The sequence below is a fragment of the Ananas comosus genome, linkage group 17 (genome assembly GCF_001540865.1).
Source record: "Ananas comosus cultivar F153 linkage group 17, ASM154086v1, whole genome shotgun sequence".
In the NCBI taxonomy this organism is placed as follows: Eukaryota; Viridiplantae; Streptophyta; class Magnoliopsida; order Poales; family Bromeliaceae; genus Ananas; species Ananas comosus.
In genome coordinates, this window is record NC_033637.1 from 4,223,847 (window position 1) to 4,243,597 (window position 19,751).

Consider the following 19,751-nt stretch of genomic DNA (forward strand, 5'->3'; position numbering starts at 1 on the left):
TTTTGCAAGTGTTACTTACTAATTTAGGGGTTGAGATCGTACATTGGTTTTTCTTATTTACTATTCCCTTTTAATGAGATCTCACTGTTAGTAGTTGAATGCTTAGACCTGCTTATTAGATAGAGAAGTATACCTTTTAGTAATCATAGCCAAATAGGCCTTAATTTGCTCAGAGACTCGCACAATGCAGAGGATGATATATAGTAACATTATTAGATACATGACTGCTGTTTATTGAATAGAGAAACTGTTGTAATAACCATGCCAAACAAGCATTAAGGTATATGATTTGGATCGTAGGCACTAATCAACAATTACAAAAGAAAAGGATGTATCCGTCAGACTTAAAGTGTATAAATGTACAATGCTTAATTACGGACTTGACTGTGACTCAACCCAACCAGACCTCTACCACAAGATGGGCAGAATTTTGAACCTATTTCACTCAACAATCCCCTCCTCGCTCGCTGACTCTATACTACTTCTGAGTCATTGACACTAACCTTAATTCTAATAAAGATGTGATTTATTTTACTTAAAACATACAGACACAATGCCAACAGGTCTTGATTTTGGCTCAGTCTTATCCGACATCATATCATTTCGAACGTGATTCAACTCAATCTGGCCTTCCACCTCAAAGCAGGATGTTGATCAATTTAAGCCAACACATGAAAGTTTATATTTGAATAAATGTATCTTGGTTGATGATTGAGTAGTAATAGAAAGTGGGGTTCATATGTCTTGCTGACGTTTGACTAGTTAGCTATTAACAGCATTTTTTTCTCAATATTTTTATTTTTATAATTTCTTAATTGTTTGGGATATGCTCTAAACTGCAGGCCATTTGAAGCCCTACGCTTGATCCATATATCTCCTTGTCCTTCCTCTGTGGGCCAGATTCTTAGTGTCTATTATTTGGTTGGTTGGCTAACAGTGACTTGATGTGATTAGTTAGTAAAGAGCTTGACTAATATGGAGCAGTTTGGCCTAGATTCTGAAAAAATAACTTCTACAAAATTAATTTTATTTTACAAAATTAATTTTAATTAAAAACTATATGGTATTTTGCTGAGTCTATCAAATAAATGATAGATTCAAGTACGAATTCCTCAGCATGACAATATATAATTATTATCAGTACGGAGGTTCCAAACTATAATGTAGCTAAATCTCAACTCATCGAGCCCACAAATTTTATTTGCTACCGATACTATATATGCACAACTCGTACTTTCAATTCAATCATATAATTAACTTTTAAAAAACATAAATCTTAAATTTAAAAAATAAAGATAAGTTCGGTGTTGGGAGTTGCGAGATATGCTATATATCCTTATTCGATCGAAACAATTAAAAAAGCTTTTTATGAAATTTTTATACCCCTTCCATACATGGTTTGTGATTGTCCTTGTTAAGAATTATATATTACTAATAAATTTTGAAAGTGACTAAGGAATAAAAGAAAGAGAAGGGAGGGGATGAGGGAGAAATTAATTCGAGTGATTTTAAAATTAATAACAACAAACCGTTCGTATACGGAAAATCACCGGATTAAGTTCATCATATATAATATAATATAGCTTTTAGGGTGCGTTTCGTTCGCGCTATCTTTTAAAGATTCCTAGTAATTCAATGGGAATAAAAAAATATGACGGTGTTTGGTTAAACGCACTAAGTAATCTAGTCGGTAATATTGGATTCACTTGAGAATAAGATTCACCTCAAAGTACTAATCTCATTTCCTTGAGGGAGGGTGGGTATCCTCATATTAATGGATTGGGGTAATCATAATATGTCTAATCTCTTTCTTTCTTCCTACTCGCCGGCTAATTGATATTATTTTTTTTTACACTCTAACCTTATATCTCTCTCTAAACTTATTTTTCTCTCTAAAATTCAACTTTTTTCTCTCTCTAAACTAAGCTTTCTCTCTNTCTCTCTCTCTCTAACCTATGTTCTCTCTCATTTTTTTCTAAAAAGATGTTGAAATTTTTAATAACATTATCTAAAATTAATTAAATAAATAAATTAATTAATTATATATTTTTAGTAATATTAAATAACATAGCTAATTAATTTTATCGTGCGAACCAAACACAAGAATTCCACATTCTTAGTAATAGGATGAATAGGAATAAGATTCTCGGATATCTTTTATTTCTAGTAATCTTTCATAATGCGAACCAAACGCACCCTTAATAAAAAGAAAAGGGACAGCGAAAACATTTATAATTAGTTTATGATTACTGATATAAGTTCCCCAAAATGTTACTCTTTTATAGTATATATGCGCACTTCAAAAAGTGTCGCAAATATTTGGCAATATAACAACAGTTTATAAAGACAACATTCCGAGAGATCCAAAGTATTTCGCGAAGTTTATTTTTAGATTTGTTCCATCCTAGCTAGGTTGAATTTACGAATTACAATCTTAGACTCGATCTAAACTAAGAGAGATCTGAAATCGACACAATATAAATCAGCCTAATCCAAAAATATCATGATGTGGCGCGAGTCCGAAGTAAACCACTCTTTCATTCATAAATAATTTGAGAACATCTCAAATAGAACAAACTAATTGTATTAGGGTTACACGAACACTAATTAAGACTTTCTTTTTATTCAGGAAATATTTTGCATCCTTTGGAAAAGTATTCTTAGAGACACGTAATATTATATGTATGCATTAGCAAGTACATAATGACATTCTTGATCTACATGCATAAATCAAGTGATTAATGATCTTTCTCCTACATACATGTGTACATATAGAGAGAGAGATTTAGGCTCTATAATATTTATAGTATCGGGGCTCCGATCAATACTATCGTCTTATTTTCAATTTTAGAATATTCAGATTAACAATTCATATCGTTAAAAATGATTTAAAATATTTAATATTTTTAGAAATAAAATTTTATATTTTTTTTCGACCTAATTTACTTTATAATCATGCCACTCATAATTGTCAATTTTCAATGATTTATGTGGTGAGTTTGTAGTTTAACACTGTAAAAAAATCTAAATTTATTCAAATTTTAATAGAAAATATTTTAAACTATCTAGATCAAGGTCAACATCCTTAATCTTGAATTTAAAATTTTTATCTTCAAATTTTAAAGATGTTCAATTTTTACTGTTCATTTTGACATGATTTACTTACTAAATAAACAATATTGAAAAAAATTAAAATTTTATATTTAAGAACTTTATATACCCTAAATCATATTTAATGGTGTGAATCATTGATTTGAACACATTAAGATCGAAAATAAGACTATACATCATAGCTTCAGTATTATAGATAGTGCAGTAAACTCGTTCTATATATATATAGAGAGGGGGGGTTCGGCTATGGTGCTTTTAGAAGCACCAAGTACTTGTTGCTCATAAGTTTTCCTCGTTTAATCTATTTTTTTTTGACCAATTCCACCTTTTAGATCATCCTATTTTACTAACATCCGCTCAACCCTAGAGAACCACTATTATTCTAACCCTATAAATTTTTATTAAGGTGCTGAAAATTCAAAGCACCAATAACTTAATACTTTAAAAGCATAAAAAGTCAATTATATATATACACGTGAACCTATCAACATGTTACATATATCTTGATATATAACTAGCATTCTGAGGGACCAGCAGTAATATTAGTTCACCCTTTTACTTTGTCAAAGAATGTAATTTTTTTTCCGAAAAATAAGTTTTTGTGAAATCCAAACATATAGAAAAAAAAAATAAAAAATTTCGATCGAAACATTATTTTCTGAAAATTTTTTTTCTCAAAAACCAAACATCCTCTTTAGGGGGTGTGTGTGTGTGTGTGTGTGTGTGTGTGTGTGGGGTAAGAGGGGGAGGAGCAACATGTGGGGTGCACCAGTCCTCAATCAAGTTCAAGGGACAGCCCATGCCAGTGTGAGACCACCATCTCTAACTCTTTGTATATAAAATCCATTGTCATCTTCTCTCTCTCTCTCTCCCCTTTCTCTCTCTAGAGAGAGACACAACCACACCCCTCACCATGCAGCAATGCCTCTTCCTAGCTCGGCCGTGCCGGGCCCGTTGCGAGACCCGGCACCGCCCTGTGCTGACCCGACCTGACCCGGCCCGGCTCAGCCCTAGCAACCCGACAGGGATACGACCGTAAAAGTTTTATAAATGCCACCGCCCAAAGTGCTACATATAAATAATGCTACCGATCAGTGATTCAGTTCGTTGAATGTCCTTTCGGTTTACACCATTAAGCAGATTATTTTAAAAAATAAAATTAGTTATGCATTTAGTTGGTAAATGGACTAATCAATTTGATGGTCCCAATTAAAAGTACTAGCTAAATGATGTATATATTAATAATGTTAATAATAATTCAACATTATCTTAAACAGTTCTATAGAACAAACTTGTATGTTAAATAAAAATAAATAAAAATATTGTTCTCTAATTTAATTTAATTTAGTATTAGAGTATGAGATGCTGAGTTTGAGTCACGTTATACTCCTAACATAATTTTTTTTTTTTTCATTCAATTAAAATCCATATCATGAGTTTATCAAAAAGCCTTAAACATAGACGTGAAAAAAAATGTTGAATATAAATACGTACGAACGAAGTCAGGAATTGAGGTATAGGGGTCCGAGACTTAGGTTTAGCAAAAAATAATTCGACCTCTCGGGTGTATAGCTAGGAAAAACGTTTGCCAGGTTCGCCGGCCACCTACTGACGACGACGACGTATTTGTCCAATTGACACGTCCGAAGGAATCAACGTTGGACTTATTGGATCCTTAGCTATTCATGCGAGGATTGGTCATTGGGGATCTACCCTATGGCGGATGTCAGCCGTTCGAGTCCGTTTATCTCTAGCCCGTAAACTTAGCTAATATTACGATAGCATAGAATTTTTCCAATTAATTCTGCAGTTCATCAACCCGAATGCTGAATAAGAAAATAAAAACATCTATTGACAAGTAATACTCTGATACGAAATTGTTGTGGTATCTTCCGCCTCTATTTTTTTTTGATTTGATATCAGGTATCAAATCAAGATTTACTTTATCAGGAATCAAACAGGAACTGTGAGCATTCCGCCTATATTGAAACCACTGCCATTATTACGAGTTTGTATACTAAAATTTTCACTTTCACTACTACTTATATTTTCAGTACAAATAAAACTAAGAGATTCGTTGTTCCTGATACGATATGCTCAAGAAGGAGTAGGACTAAAGGCAGTGGAGGGGAAAGGCGGATGGGTTCAAGTAAAAATTGGAAGTACATGTTTTGTTTTTTTTTTAAAAAAAAAAACAATTTAGCCTTTCTAAAACATTTATAATATTTTAACTTTTACTATAAAAGACTCATGTATAGTTTCTAAAAGTTGAGAGAAGCTATGTCCAGTGAGAGTCACACAAGGTCGCTGTCTTTAAATTAAGTCGATTTCAGCACCACCAAGGACACAATCAAACCGACCGTCCCTAAAGTAAGTGGCAAAGGGCTTGGTGGTTGGTACCTGAGACCCAATTTCGAATCCTAATTGATTCATATTTTCAGCTAAGTTTATTTGTAAATAAAATAAACGAAGCGGATAGCGTGCTACCTATCTCTCAAAAAAAAAAAAAAAAAAAAAAAAAAAAAAAAGGACACAATCAATTAGTTACGTTATTTTGAAAAAATAAAATTATATTTATGACAAACTAAATAAAAAATAAAAAACGAATAGATAAAAATATACAGAACTTACATGAATAATAAACTATTTTAAATTAGCTATTTAATTTTTAAAAATTTTGATTTTACTATTCAACCTTTAAATTTATTTAATTTGAGTCAATCAACAGTAGTTTGACTTCAATATTTAAGTTATTACTTACTTTAATAAATTTATAGCAATATATAAAAATTGCATAAAGCATATAAACTAAACCTATAAAAATAAATAACACATTCAAATTTTGAAGTTGAAATATTGTTCCTTGACTGACATCGAACAAATTAAAAGATTTCGCAGTATAATCAAATTTTCAAAATATTAGATAACTAATTCCAAATGGTTTATAGCCCAGATAAGTTATGTATGTTTATCATAAAAATTGATGCATGCCTAAATCGCGCTGAGAGAAAAGAAGGATAAGAATGGAAAGAGGGAAAGAGGGATACATGAAGAGCACAATTCTTCGACAAAAACAAAATATTATCTAATTACATTAATTGAACGCCACATATGTGTGTAGGGTCAATATCCAAATCCTACCATAATTAAAGATAATAAATTTTAATATATCTCTAAACCTAAATCTAAAATAACCAGATAATTGGACCCAAATAAAAAAATATAAAACGTTTCGAAAATAATCTAAAAATGCAAAAATGGAGGTCTGAACAGTTGAATTTGGGCCCCAACTTGGCCGGAACAGTTTTGCGGTTCGATGCATAAATTTCATGTTTTTTGAATTTGTATTGCATGCTGAATTAAATGAACACTCGAGTGAAAAGTTATGATCGTTAAAGATTTTCTTACGTCGATCACAAAATTTACCGTTTTCAACGAGATTTTTGACCCAGCTTAGCTAATTCATGCTTTCTAGTTAAAATTAGGTCCCAAACTCAGCTAGAACTGCTTTACAATTCAGCGCATAGATCTAGTATTTTTGGAATCGAAATTGTATGTTGAAAATGGACACCCTAACGAAAAGTTATGATCATTTAAAAATTTATCGTGCCAATTGTAAAAATTGCCGAACTCAAGGGAATTTTCGATTCAGCTTCTTTGAGTCACATTTTTTAAGAAAAAAATTCTAACGTTAAATTCTCCGCATCAAGAATATGCCCTCAGAATGATTAATTTTGCGGTGGTCCAATGCTGGAACAAGGGAGACTAGAAGACATGAGAATTCATTTCCAGTAGCAGTACTTCAACTGATGCGAAACTCGCGCCGGCTGCGCTGACGGTGAGAAATGTGGAGAGAGAGATAAGTAGTATGCTGTCTGTTTTGTTTATTTTATTTAGAAATAAATTTAGCTGAGAATGTGAATCATTTAGGATTCAAAGTCGAGACCTCGGATACCAACCATCAATCTTTTTACCACTTGTGCTAGGGACGGTCAGTTACTACTAGTATATATATTCACTGATAGAGAACTCGCATGCATGTTATTTGTGTCCCCTTAATTTCTCCATAAAAATTTTATCTTTTTTTTTTCTTTCGGTAACTGTAAACTCTTCTGTATGCGATGATGAGATAGATTTATTTGCACAAACTGTTAGATTGTAGGTTTTGATCCCCACATAAAAAATATAGATATATCATAAAAATTTTATTTTTAAATATGTATTGTATTTTGACCATGGGCGTAATTTTGTGTCTACGATATATTCACGTTCTATGGTATTTTACTAATAAGATAAATGTCTTTATCGACCATATTATGAACTATTGCCTTATTTAGCCTCTTTTACTACAACAAAAATAGTATATAACGACACTTTTAAATATGGGTACAGGTTAAAAAAAAGTGCTGCTCGTTAAATTACTGACACTTTTTAGAAGTGTTGCTATATGTGGGATCGCTATATGTGAAGCCACTTTGATGTTTGGCACTCATTCTTTCAGCGGCCTGTGGCGAAGGGACAAGTGGCGATTGCAGTTCTCTACGGTCCATGCGAGGTCCTCGCGACCAAACTCCAAACACCGGAACTATCTCGTCGGCTGCGGCGGCGGAGGAGGAGAATGGGAGATGGTGATCAATTTTTCTTTTTTTTTTTTTCCTTTTCTATTTGTAATTGGGCTGAATAGGCTGGTGGGGTTGATTGAATAGAAAAACTTTTTATTTTTAGTTGGATTGAGTTTTATATTTAGATCTTAGTTGATTTTTTAAAAAAAATTTGGCATAAATAGGACACTTACACAAAAGTATCTCAAAAATAGTTCATATAACCTAATTCTGCTGTAGTGCTTAGAGAAAAATTTTTTATCTAACATTCTTTTAAAAAAAAATATTCTTGATCTTGCCTCATTTTTATGAATTAGAAAAAAAAAAGATAAGTTAATAATTCTTATATAGATTAATATATAAAGTGGGTAGGAGATTATTTTTTTCTCTCTCCTCTCCCATTAGAATATAATAATAGACGAAAATTCTCCAGCCAAAAAGAAAAAAAAAAAGCTAAATTAGAGAAATAGGAGAGGAAAGAGAAAAAAATAATCTCCCACCTACTTAACATGTTATCCTATCCAAAACTAAATTAAGAATATTTTAAAAAATAAAAGACTAGATAGAAAACCTTTTGCACGAAGGAGACTAGACAAGGCAATAGTTCCCATATTATTGGCTAAAAACAATTATAAAAAGGAACTGTTGATTGTACTGTTTCCTTGCCATGTAAATGCCAAAACTTCTTTTTAATGATTAGACCCCTTTTGAGACTGGCTTTTTAAGTTGCAGCTAGAAGAAACAAATGTATGTATAACAATTATGACATAAGAAAGAGACCAGGAAATGATATATCGAAGTGACTACTGTTGGTTTCTTTTGCCAACTTATGGAAAACAACTTATCTCCAAGAACAAATGCATTTCACTGTAGTAACTTTCCAAATCTTGAGAATCAACCAAATATAAGGTTATGTTTGTTCTTTTTCCTTTTCTACAATTGTTGAGAGAGAGAGAGAGAGAGAGAGAGAGCACGAATTATAAATACTAACGTGTTGATAGAAAAGACGTATCTTTCGCATTTAAGAATTTAACCATAACATTTATAGATTTCAACTGGACTCAACTCATTGAACTTTGGATTTATTATTGAATCTCTTGCTGTTAAATCTATTATGGACCGAATAGTCTCACTCAACTTATTGAGTTCAAAAATTTAAATTTATTTTAGTCAATAATTAATAGCCAACAATATGCTCGTGATCTATTCATGAAAATTCAACATAAGGAGCAAAGTAATATCCAAGCTTACAGGATAGAATACTGATGTTTTTATCTCATTTGTTTTAATATAGATTATTTCCAAATTTGGAATAATGCAAAAGTACGTAATTTGTTCCTGCATGGGTGGACCCAAAAAAGAAAAAAAAAATCAATTTATAGCCATAAAATAGAATGCTTGAAACAGGTAATTTAATCTGTGTCCATTGACTCTTTTCCACGTTACAACTACCTTAATTATCGATTCCTTCCAATCTAATCAATTCATTCTTTACTACATAAAAATTAATGAAGTGGGAATTAAAGAGAAAGGTGGTAAGCTACTAAAACTGTTTGATGATAGATACAAGCTACCAAATTATAAACAGCATAAACAATAAATCAAGCATTATACGTGTATCTTCTTTTTATTAATTCCATGTTACTACAGTAGCAACAAGGAAAAATGGACAAATAGAAACTAAAAACCAAAGCATTCATTGAAGTTAATTAATAATCTGATCCTCAGGTGTAATAACACAAGAAACAGTATCTGAAAGATTCCACATAGATGCATGAACACAAAACAAATGTTAAAGATGAAATAACATCTCTCTATAGTAACTAGTCATATGATCCGCCTAGAATACAAATGCTCTCTCTCTCTCTCTCTCTCTCTCTCTCTCTCTCTCTCTCTCTCTCAGAGTAAAAGGTAGATTGAAGGGCACAACGAGGTAAAAAGATGGCACATAAAACTATACTATTCCAACTTACACTATTGTACAATTGTACATGCACAAGAATAGTTCCTTGGAGTTAGTGCATTGAACCCACAGGTCCAATGGCCCAACAACAAGGATCCTCAGGAGATATGGTCTTAAATTTGTCCACTCTTCAATGTCTCTCTCCCCATAGGCTACAGTGAGGCATGGAAAAGAGACCAAATACAGTAGCTGTGTGAGGTTATGTTCCATCCTTGTGTCTTGTACTATTTGCCTCCTATTTAATTACTAAAATATGGTGGTTCTTCCTAATTACTGCACAAGCTGCAAGAGATAACTGTGCTGAATGAGAAGTTAAACTTGTGAGAGGATATAAATAAAGGAAACAAATAGGAGACACAGATCAACTGTAACTCACCAATCATAATACAATTTGTCTCTCAATATCTCTACTGAAAAGAGCAGATGCTGTAAAACCCTAATGGATTCAGACACCCCTGATCATGTCCTCCCACTTGCATCATTGGATTGCCACCATCCTGAAAAGGATGTGCAGGACATGAGTTAGCAGAGACATGGGTTGTTTACATGGCATGTGCTTCTGCTTGGTGCATGAAGCTGCTTATAGATATAACAAACCTGGGGGAAGTATGTGGGTCCTTGTCCATGTTGTAAAATGGGTGTTGAATTGTCCACCATTTGATAATTGACTGTAGTAGCCTCAGAAGGAGTGGCTTGGCTGTGATTGGTCTGATCCACTGTTGGTACTTGTTCATGTGGCATGCTCTATAAAAACATAAAGAGTCAGATCAATATCAAACCCTAAAGAGATGGGCCAAATTAAAAGGAGAGTGTGTTGGCATTTAGCCTTTGTCCTAGCTACCTCTGGGTGATTCATGAGGCATTCAAAATCCACACCAAATTCATCAAACATGGGATTCATAGAAGCAAGCTTCATTGAGAGGAACTGGACATGTCACATGAACAGTAGTTTCAGATGGATAAAATTCAGTGAGAAATTAATAAGATAATAATCATATTGAATGAAGGACAACAAGTACCTCAACTTGGTTCTGTAAGGACTGTACATAGTTGATAATCTCATCCAGCATTAGGGCTTTTCCACTGACCTACTCATCAAAACCATCAACAAATTTTCAACATAATTAAAAAGAAGTTCATTAATTCACCAAAGAAACAAGCATGTATAGAAAAAGAAGCGCATTTAGATTGGGAATCCTCACCCCGTCACAGCCAGGAACAAGGCTTTGCAGCATCTTCATCCTCTTATTGATCTTCTCTCTTCTTACCTACAAACACATCCATGACATGACATATACAACTTATGTAAGTAAAAGGATTTTTGAAAATAAGTACCTTCTCTTTTTCCAAAACACCACAAAAGAAAAAAAAAAGAAAAAAAAAAAAAAGAAGGGAGAGTGAGTAAAAGAGAGGGGAAGAGAAAAAATACCCTCTCAGCAAGGCTATGGCTATCTGTGGCCTGTCCTCTCCTTGCCCTCACATGAATGTACCCCTCATGTGGCTCCCCACAAACCTCTTTGTGCTTTATCTCATCACCTTTTGGCTTCTTCTCCTCTACTTTCTTCAAACCACCATTGGGTCTCTTCTGTTTCTTGGTCTTGCTTTCCATTGCATCCTATTTATTTACACCAAACAAGACCCAACTTGTTAAAAAAGTACTTCTACTAATGCAACTAGTGTGTGTGTCTATATATATATATATATATATGTGCTTGATCCTACATTGGATAATGGAGCTAAACACAAGGAAGTGCTATCTCTGTTCTTTCTCCTCTTCCCAGAGGGGCTTCCTGGGTCAGTGATCACTGCTGAATGACTCATCTGAGTCCCAGCTGAAGAAGCATTTCTCACAGTGTCAAGAGAGCTGCTACTCTCATAGGCTCTAGCAGTGCTGTCACTGTTGTTTGAGAACTCTGGAATGGCTTCTGACAAGTAGCAGTAAGGGAAGCAGTAGGAGGTTTCATTGCTCATCTCCCCAAGCTGTTGTGGAGGAAAGTTCTTCTCCATGAAGCTGTTTGGGAGGTTGGAAGGGCTCAGGAGGGAAGCTTGGTGGTGTTGGTTTGAGAAGAGTTCCATATGTCAATTGTTGGGAGGTGATCAGAAATGTATTCAGAAGCTTAAATGAGAGAAGTAGATAAATTGCACAAGTGCATCAAGCAGTTAGGTGGAGCTCTGAAGCAGGTATCTATCCTGGGTTATATAGAACTAATGAGAGAGAGAGAGAGAGAGAGAGAGAGAGAGAGAGAGAGAGAGAGGTGCATATAAAATTTTTGTGCAATTTGACTGGTCTTATCATCTCTCTCTCTCTCTTGTTATTAATGTAGGCCGCATTAGGCAAAGCTGCATGCCTATTACAAACCCAGAGAAACTGTTTGATGGATGTTTCATTTCTCTAGTCCATTACACCTATGGTTTGTGTCAACACCACTACTACATTGCTATATAGGTGCACATGACTTATGAAATTGAAAAATATTACCACCTCACATAAAGTTAAAGTTAAAAAAAAAAAAATGCTATATGTGCATCTAGATGTGTACATCTATATATAGGGGCATACTCACTCATTTTAGGATCCACATCACTTTTTAAAGTTTTTAGTATTTTTAAAAAAGTAACAAGACTAGTAAATAAAGTATATATATAAAGTTTTGGATGAGTGACGTATAAAATTTACACATGTTCAACAAGTGTACAAATAGTTTTGCTCTACAGTTAAATAATTTTATCAAGTGTGCAAAAAATTATAAATTAACTTCACCAAGATGTAAAGCGGCATCCCGAAAGGTGAGGAGGTACATCACTTTCGTAGTCCTAGATTCCTAGTATCATCTAATAAAACTATACTTACTTTTCCAGAAGATATTATTGGGTTTTACTCTTTTTGATTGCAAGTTGTTCAACTTAAGCTTCCACACATGTTTAAATCATTTGCCAATCAATCCAAAAGAGATCACGATCAAAAGTAGAGACATGCATCTAATCCAATATAGACAACCTAACAACCACGACACTTGCCAGGAATTTGCACGGATAAGACACTTATATAAGGACCACTTCAAAGAAAAGACCAAAAAAAGAAGAAAAAAAAAAGAAAAAAAAAAAAAGAGAGAACTTTAAATTCCCAAGAGTAGGCATTCAAGGAGGCAAGCAATTAGGAATTGTAATAAAAGGAAGGGAAAAAAAAAAACACTTTATATCTCCTGCTTAGTACACACAGGTAAACAAAGCAAAAACTGATAGAGCTAACAAATTAAGTTCTTATCGGACTACTCTTTATGCAACAATTAAAAGCTTAATTACAAATGTGTCCCAAAAGCACGGCTGCAGTAAAATTCAGATTCATGAACATATTTATTATTAATTCCAAGGACCATTTTAAAATCCCGAAGAAGAAGGCAAGAATCGCGCAAATTTCGCACTTGCGCTGCAGCTGGTGTGTCTAAATTTGGCAGATGCTTATCCAATGAGACCAGAGTTTAAGAATTATGTCTGGTTCAGAGTATGAATCTCATGTCCAGGAGCGAAAACGGTGAGAAATTAAGTAGCTGTAAAGATTATAATTTAGTGATCTGGAAGATTCTCTCATCCTGATAAAAAAAAATAGCATCAGATCAAAATTCACATCCATGAATCAGCATAATCTTACTGTGTCCTACAAAACTATGTTTATAGATAAACCCTTGTCACAAATTTAAACTTCCAAAAGAATTCTTAAAAACCTTCAATAGTTCAATCCAGAAATAGCAATCAATCCGTGAGATGACAAATTCATTCATTAAACTTTCATAACATTTAAGTAAACAACTATGTTGACACAGGATACTAACAAAAATTCTAGAGAAAAATGTGATCTTATAGCAAATACCACCATTCAGAATATCTGAAAAAGGAAATGAACTTTGGGAAACAACTCTACTAGTTATACACACGCATAAGATCACCAAACGAATATGAACAGTTGCCAGCTAGAAACAAATTTAGCCTCTAATATATAAGCTCAAAAGGAGATGGACTACTTGAAACTGGAGAGATGTCCAACAGAATAGTGGAATTAATTCTGCGACCAAGTCTTCCCCATTTCACTCCAGCTTTTTGAGAACGTGTTCTGCATGCTTTGGTGGTTCTACAGGGAAGTACTTGATGCCCACAAGGTCACCAACTTTGCTGATAACCTGGAGTTAAGATGGCACAATATTAGGTCATACAAAAAATTATTTGGGTTGAATCTTGATGAATGGTAGTTGAAAGATATTGGTACAACGTTTAGTACTCGTACAGATATGTTACTGCAAAATCATCTATTTAGATATTCACCTGTGCAAAATCTGCATGTTCTTACATATATATACCCCACGAAAGTGTAGTTTCTTCCAAAAAATACCTTTAGTTTAAGCCGGAGAATATCATCAAAGGAGTTGGTTCTTTCTGTTTTACACAAATTTCTTCTAAAAGAAGGCAATTTGTCGAATGCAAAACTGACGGGCATATATATGTGTAAGAAATTAAGTTTTGAAGGGCATATATGACATTCAGATTCTGAAGAGTGAATTTTGCTGGGGTATCTACACAAATATGTTTTGAAATCTTAAATTCACCTCAAGCCCCTTGATTAAATCTTCCCTTGAATGTGAAGCAGAGATGCAGATACGAGCCCGTGCCAGAAGAAGAGGTGTAGCAGGGAAGGCAACGGTTACAACGGCAACCTAAAAATATTTAAGAACAAATGCTGAATAAATAATTTATGTTTTGCTAAATAGAAAAGAATTGTTATTAGTAAGACCATGGTAGCTAGGTGAAGGTTGAAAGGGAGTGGACTTTAGCCTGAGATCAAGCGCAACAGCTACTTTCTCTCAAAGAGATTTTTTTTAATTAAAGTCTCAAATACAGAAAAACCCTTGGATACATTATTATCACCACTTTATCCTATTCAACAGTCAGAAGCTACATACAATCCCTTGAATTATGACAAATTCTGCTCTTTCACCCCTAAAGAGGGGTAAAGTGTTAACATTTTATAAAACCGAGTATTAGCTGCAGGTTTGAATTATCAGGGGTAAAATGCAAATCATAATATATTCGAAGGATTATCTGCTTTAACTGATCTCCCAAAAGAAGGATTCACTTTAATTAGATATATGGGTATATCAATTTGAACATAACTAGAGTTTAAAGAGTTGAATGAGCTTCGCATTATAACCATTTAAAGGCAAAACAAAAAATTGTACGCACATTTTGTCTTAGACATTCCCTTGAAAAAGCTGGGATTTTTGCTGGGTTGTAAAGCATTATTGGCATAACTGGTGAGTCATTGTCCCCAAGAACCTCAAAACCCATTTTCTGAAGCTCAGATCGGAAGAAATTGCTGTTCTCACGAATGCGTGCAAGTTTCTGTGCACCTGATGAAAATTACAGAAAAGAAATCAATCATTGTGAGCAATGTTTACACAATGAAGCAATCTTTAGTGGATTAGGAGAGAAAAAGAGGGAATAAGATTGACATAAAAATATACCCCTGCAAAATTTGAGTTTTCTTGTGTACCCTTTAAACTTAATTAGTTAGATACATCCACGTACTTATAGAATCAATTTTCCTTTTCAAAGGACAAAAATAAAGAAGAAAATCCAATGCAAAAACAAAACTCCCCAAATTAAGAAGAGTATATTTCTGTAAGAAATTGCACATTCAAGGGGCATATATGAGTATTCATATTTTACAAGGGTATATGTAAAATCCCAATAAAATTCAATGAAGGAATTTCCTTTAGGTACCTCTATTGGATCCATCTTCTCCAAGGATAACTTTGATTGCAGAGATGACTTGCTGTACTGCAGGTGGTGACATCGAAGTTGCATAAAGATGCGCTGGGCAAGCATACTTTAGGTACTGAATTATCTCCTGGTAAAAGATTAAGAGGGTTCAGAGGAATACAATGCTGTTTTATATGCCTGTCATGTGCGTCTTTCCAAACTGATTTTCTACTCTAGTTTTTCAGAAACCAAGCATCTGGCTAACAAAAATTCAGGAGAGTTTGTTATGGCAGGAATTTAAAATGAGCTTTTGAGTCCAAAAGCAAAACCTCCATGTTGAAGTATCTTTTTTCTACAGTTATTGCTTGGGAGATTGAACATGAAAAAGCTGCTAGTGCTTCTTCAAACAACCGTCCTCAAAGCACCTTTACTGAAGCTCGAACAGGTCCAAAGGAGTTTACCTTTGATGCAGCAATATAGCCACCACAAGATCCAAATGACTTGGTAAAAGTTCCCATCATGATATCTACATCAGTAGGATCCACCCCTAGGAGCTCACAAACACCTCTGCCAGATTTTCCTATTGCACCAATGCTGTGGGCCTCATCTAAGTATGTATATACCTGTTTTCCAAAGAGAGAGAGATAATATAATTTAAGGTTCCCATTATTGTCTTGAAATTTTTTGCTAGCTGCAAAGTAAGAGAATAATACAACTTAAAGCTGAAACAACAGAACCAGACAAGTGTGAACCCATGAAAATAAATTTTTTTAAAAAAAAATTATATATGATGTGGGAATGGTGTCTACATGTTTTCACCATAGATATATATCAGGAAGAAAAGAAGCTCTGAAAACCTTGTATTTCTTGCAGACAGCTATAATCTCGGGAAGTTTGCAAAGCTCTCCTTCCATGCTATATATGCCCTCGACAATAACAATTATCTTCTTCCAGGGTCTATGTGTTCGCGGCTGCCCCCCAGCTATCTGTTCTCTCAGCACCTCCTCCAAGTGAGAAGGAGCTAAAGGAAAACAAATAAAAATTACGAACTTAAAAAAATAGAACATTTATGTACATGCCCTTACAAAATTGCCAACCTACCTGCACGTTTGTGTGAAATCTAAATTTTCATGCATCTCCTTCAATAACTTAGTTTCTTACATAAATATACCCCTATTCTTACAAAAGTACCCCTGCCACATTTCCTTACGAATTTATGACACCACAACTTTAGAGTAGGGTACTTTTGTGAGAAACTGCATTTCTGAGATGGTGTATATGAGAAGTCACATTTTACAGGGGTATATAAAATGTGAGATTTTATTGTAGTACATAAGTAAATAGATGATTTTGCAGGGAGACATGCTAAAAGCCCACTAAAAGAAGAAATAATGGCCCATTTTCATGCTATGAGTACAACACTTACAATTATGCTGGAAAACCCGCACTGTTGCACCTGATCCTCGTGCACCATTGACAATTGAGTTATGGTTCAGAGAATCACTAATTATCAGCCCTCCCTAAAAAATTATAAGAATAAAAAGAAGGCAAAATGGTTAAGAACGAACGAAAAAAGAAATAATTACAAATGCAATCCTGCAAAATTACTTATTTACACATATATTCCTGCAACTGAATTAAAAGTTCAGCTTCTTACTTATACAGCTTCGTATTAACGAAAATGGCACCTTTTAAGAAAGACTTCTAACCCAAAATATAACTTTCCACATGAATTGGATGACTACCCAATTTACAATAAAAAAATTATAGTAAACAATAATGCTCTCAATAAAGGGCAATATATGGAAATTCATTATTGCAGGGATGCATATGTAATGGATGATTTTGGATGGTGTTATAAATGTAAAAGTTCCCGAGGAAAAAAATGAGATTTCATCCCTGTAATTTCATGCAATAACTTGAGAGAATGCACAAACCTTTCCAATTAGGCAAGGAATAATTGCAGAATTTGTCACATAACCCATTCCAAAGAGTATAGCAGCTGGCTTTCCAACAAAACGTGCAACTAACTCCTCCAGTTCAGTATGCAATTTAGTTGTGCCTAATGCCAAGTCGAGCAACATAAGCATATAACTCCATGGCAGCAAGTACTTAAGAAGTAGAGACAGTATCAACCAAATAAACATACCACCATCGGCACGAACACTGCAGGTGCTGGGTGAATATTTCTTCAAAGACTCGATCACACGAGGAGTGCAGTATTCATCTGCTGCTGCAAACCCAAGGTAGTTGTATGACCCTAAGTTGAGGCATTTCGTAGTATTTGTGGTTCGGCTGCAAGATTTAGTAGAACGGTTAAACTTCATTGCTTTCTATATATTATTTTCTTTCTTTTTTTCTTTTTTCTTTAGGATGCACTCTAATGATGCCTATTTGACACTACTTTTGGAGCAGCTTGTCTATGAGAAGCAGTAGGCCGCAGCATTTATTGTGGCTAGAAGCAATAATCAGCTTTTTTGTGTGATTGGAGGGTGGGTGGGACTGGGGGTGGAGGATTTAAGATAAAGTTATTTATGCCTGCTAGAACAACTACATAAAAGATCTGGCCGGACCAAAAAAGCCTTTATGTAGAAAGCCCCACCAAATTCTAATTAGGTGGTTACTGATATTTCATAATCAGCACCATAGTTTAGTCTCTTACCAACTTTGTGTACATTACTGGTTCTCAACGTGTACGTCAAGTTGTGCCAAGCATTATTTGACTTTTAAACCTATTGGAATTTCTGATGTAAAATCACACAGAACTACTTACTGCAGAGTCTTATTGTTGTCATTTGAGTAGCGCTCGACTACATCGATCCAAGCATCCGGTGCACTTGCAATTGGTCGGCCAAAGCAATCCTGCAAAGTTACAGCAGGGTATTACAAATATAGAAGAAATACATATATAAACACATATGTAAGCATCTTATTGATAGTTTAGTGGTAGTTAATACCGAGTGCTTTGGTGAATCAAAAACCTACAGTCAGCAGATGGTCCAAATAACTTGGGTGGTATTTAGTTTGATTATGTTATGTAACACTTGGACACTATATGACATCGGCAGTGAAAATAGAAATACATACAATTCCTTGCTCTCTGTGAAAAATATGAAGGTCCCTCATTCCCTTTTCTTCTTTCAGATCCTATACGGATCCCCAATCCTATCATTCTTCTTTGGTATGCCAAAATTAGCAGGGAATTCACTCACGCAATTTAACTAATAAAGAGCACAAAAGTTCAGTTCCCTTTAAACTCAACCAAATATTTGTCAATGCACAAAGAGATTAACCTATTCAATTCAAATCACCATTTCTATTTCCCTAACTTCTGTTAACGGGTCATAAAAGCTGACGAAAGAGTTTATCCAACTATGCCTCCAAAAAGCAACCTTTAATCACAATAAAAATGAAGCTCCCAAACACTATTTAGACAAATTACGACATATAAATCATAGAAAACTGTAAAATTTCCGGTCAAAGAAGAGAGAAATGATTACAAAAAAATAAAAATAAAAAAAACCTGGATGCGGAGATAGAGGCGCCGCACGTAGAAATCCTCGAGCCCCAAGCAGATCGGCGCGTAACCCTGCTCAAACACAAATCCCTCAGCCCCAAATTGCGAATTCGCGACAACAACACAAAGGCAAATTAAGGCCAAAAAAAAAAAAAAAGCAAAAGGCCCCAAATGCTGGAGCGACGAGCTCAGATCGAGAGGTAGGGTTACCTTCAGGTCCTTGGATTTGAACCAATCGACGATCTTCCTGAAGAAATCGCGGAGTTGGCCGAAGGCGAAGAGGAGGCCGTAGCTGAAGAGCGTCGTGAGCGCGGTCGTGTAGGGCAACCTCACCATTTCTAGAGAGAGAAACAGGGAGCGCGAGGGAGCGGGATCTGAGCCTGAGGAGAGAGAATTTGACCACGAGGAGGAGGAGGAGGAGGAGGGGGAAGAGGAGGAAGGGGATGGGGAGAGGAAGGGGACGAGCTAGGGTTTATAAATAGGGGAGAGCAGGGAAGGGGGGGTTGTTGTTAATGGCGACGAGGATTAGAGAGAGAGAGAGAGAGAGAAAGAGAGAGAGATGGGGGGGAGGAGCGTGGGTTTGAACGTTGAAGAGGACCTGTGCCGGCGAAGGAGCCAAAAATCTTCTTCTCCGTGAAAATTATTACGTACACCGGGTGTATACTTATCTCCCATACACCGCCCCGTGTACGCCGTATAACATACGTCTTGATTAATTTCATGCAAACTCTTTGCAAATATATCGAATAATAAATTTATCTCTATAAAGTTCAATTTTTTATATTTATTTCTATAAAAGTTCAGTACT

At 34.7% G+C, this 19,751-nt stretch overlaps 2 protein-coding genes across 4 annotated transcripts; both read right to left on the reverse strand.

The window, feature by feature from the left end:
* On the reverse strand, window positions 9,408–11,913 carry LOC109722826 (transcription factor bHLH137-like). 3 transcript variants are annotated; one of them, XM_020250980.1, is made up of 8 exons: window positions 11,398–11,913; window positions 11,105–11,290; window positions 10,878–10,943; window positions 10,695–10,763; window positions 10,517–10,600; window positions 10,273–10,419; window positions 10,052–10,172; window positions 9,408–9,970 (listed from the first exon to the last, which is right to left on the reverse strand). In XM_020250980.1, the coding sequence occupies exons 1-7, from the start codon at window positions 11,749–11,751 to the stop codon at window positions 10,083–10,085; spliced, it is 996 nt and encodes a 331-aa protein (XP_020106569.1). In that variant the 5' UTR covers window positions 11,752–11,913; the 3' UTR covers window positions 9,408–9,970; window positions 10,052–10,082. The 3 variants fall into 3 exon arrangements, with proteins under 3 accessions (XP_020106569.1, XP_020106570.1, XP_020106568.1); XM_020250981.1 differs by having other exon boundaries at window positions 9,408–9,975; XM_020250979.1 differs by having other exon boundaries at window positions 9,408–9,957; window positions 11,398–11,912.
* Window positions 13,420–19,524, reverse strand: LOC109723554 (long chain base biosynthesis protein 2a). The gene is made up of 12 exons (XM_020251980.1): window positions 19,154–19,524; window positions 18,950–19,015; window positions 18,200–18,288; window positions 17,576–17,721; window positions 17,364–17,488; window positions 16,853–16,946; window positions 16,284–16,447; window positions 15,888–16,049; window positions 15,448–15,574; window positions 14,908–15,074; window positions 14,274–14,381; window positions 13,420–13,850 (listed from the first exon to the last, which is right to left on the reverse strand). Exons 1-12 carry the CDS (start codon window positions 19,277–19,279, stop codon window positions 13,758–13,760), a joined length of 1,467 nt encoding a protein of 488 aa, XP_020107569.1. The 5' UTR covers window positions 19,280–19,524; the 3' UTR covers window positions 13,420–13,757.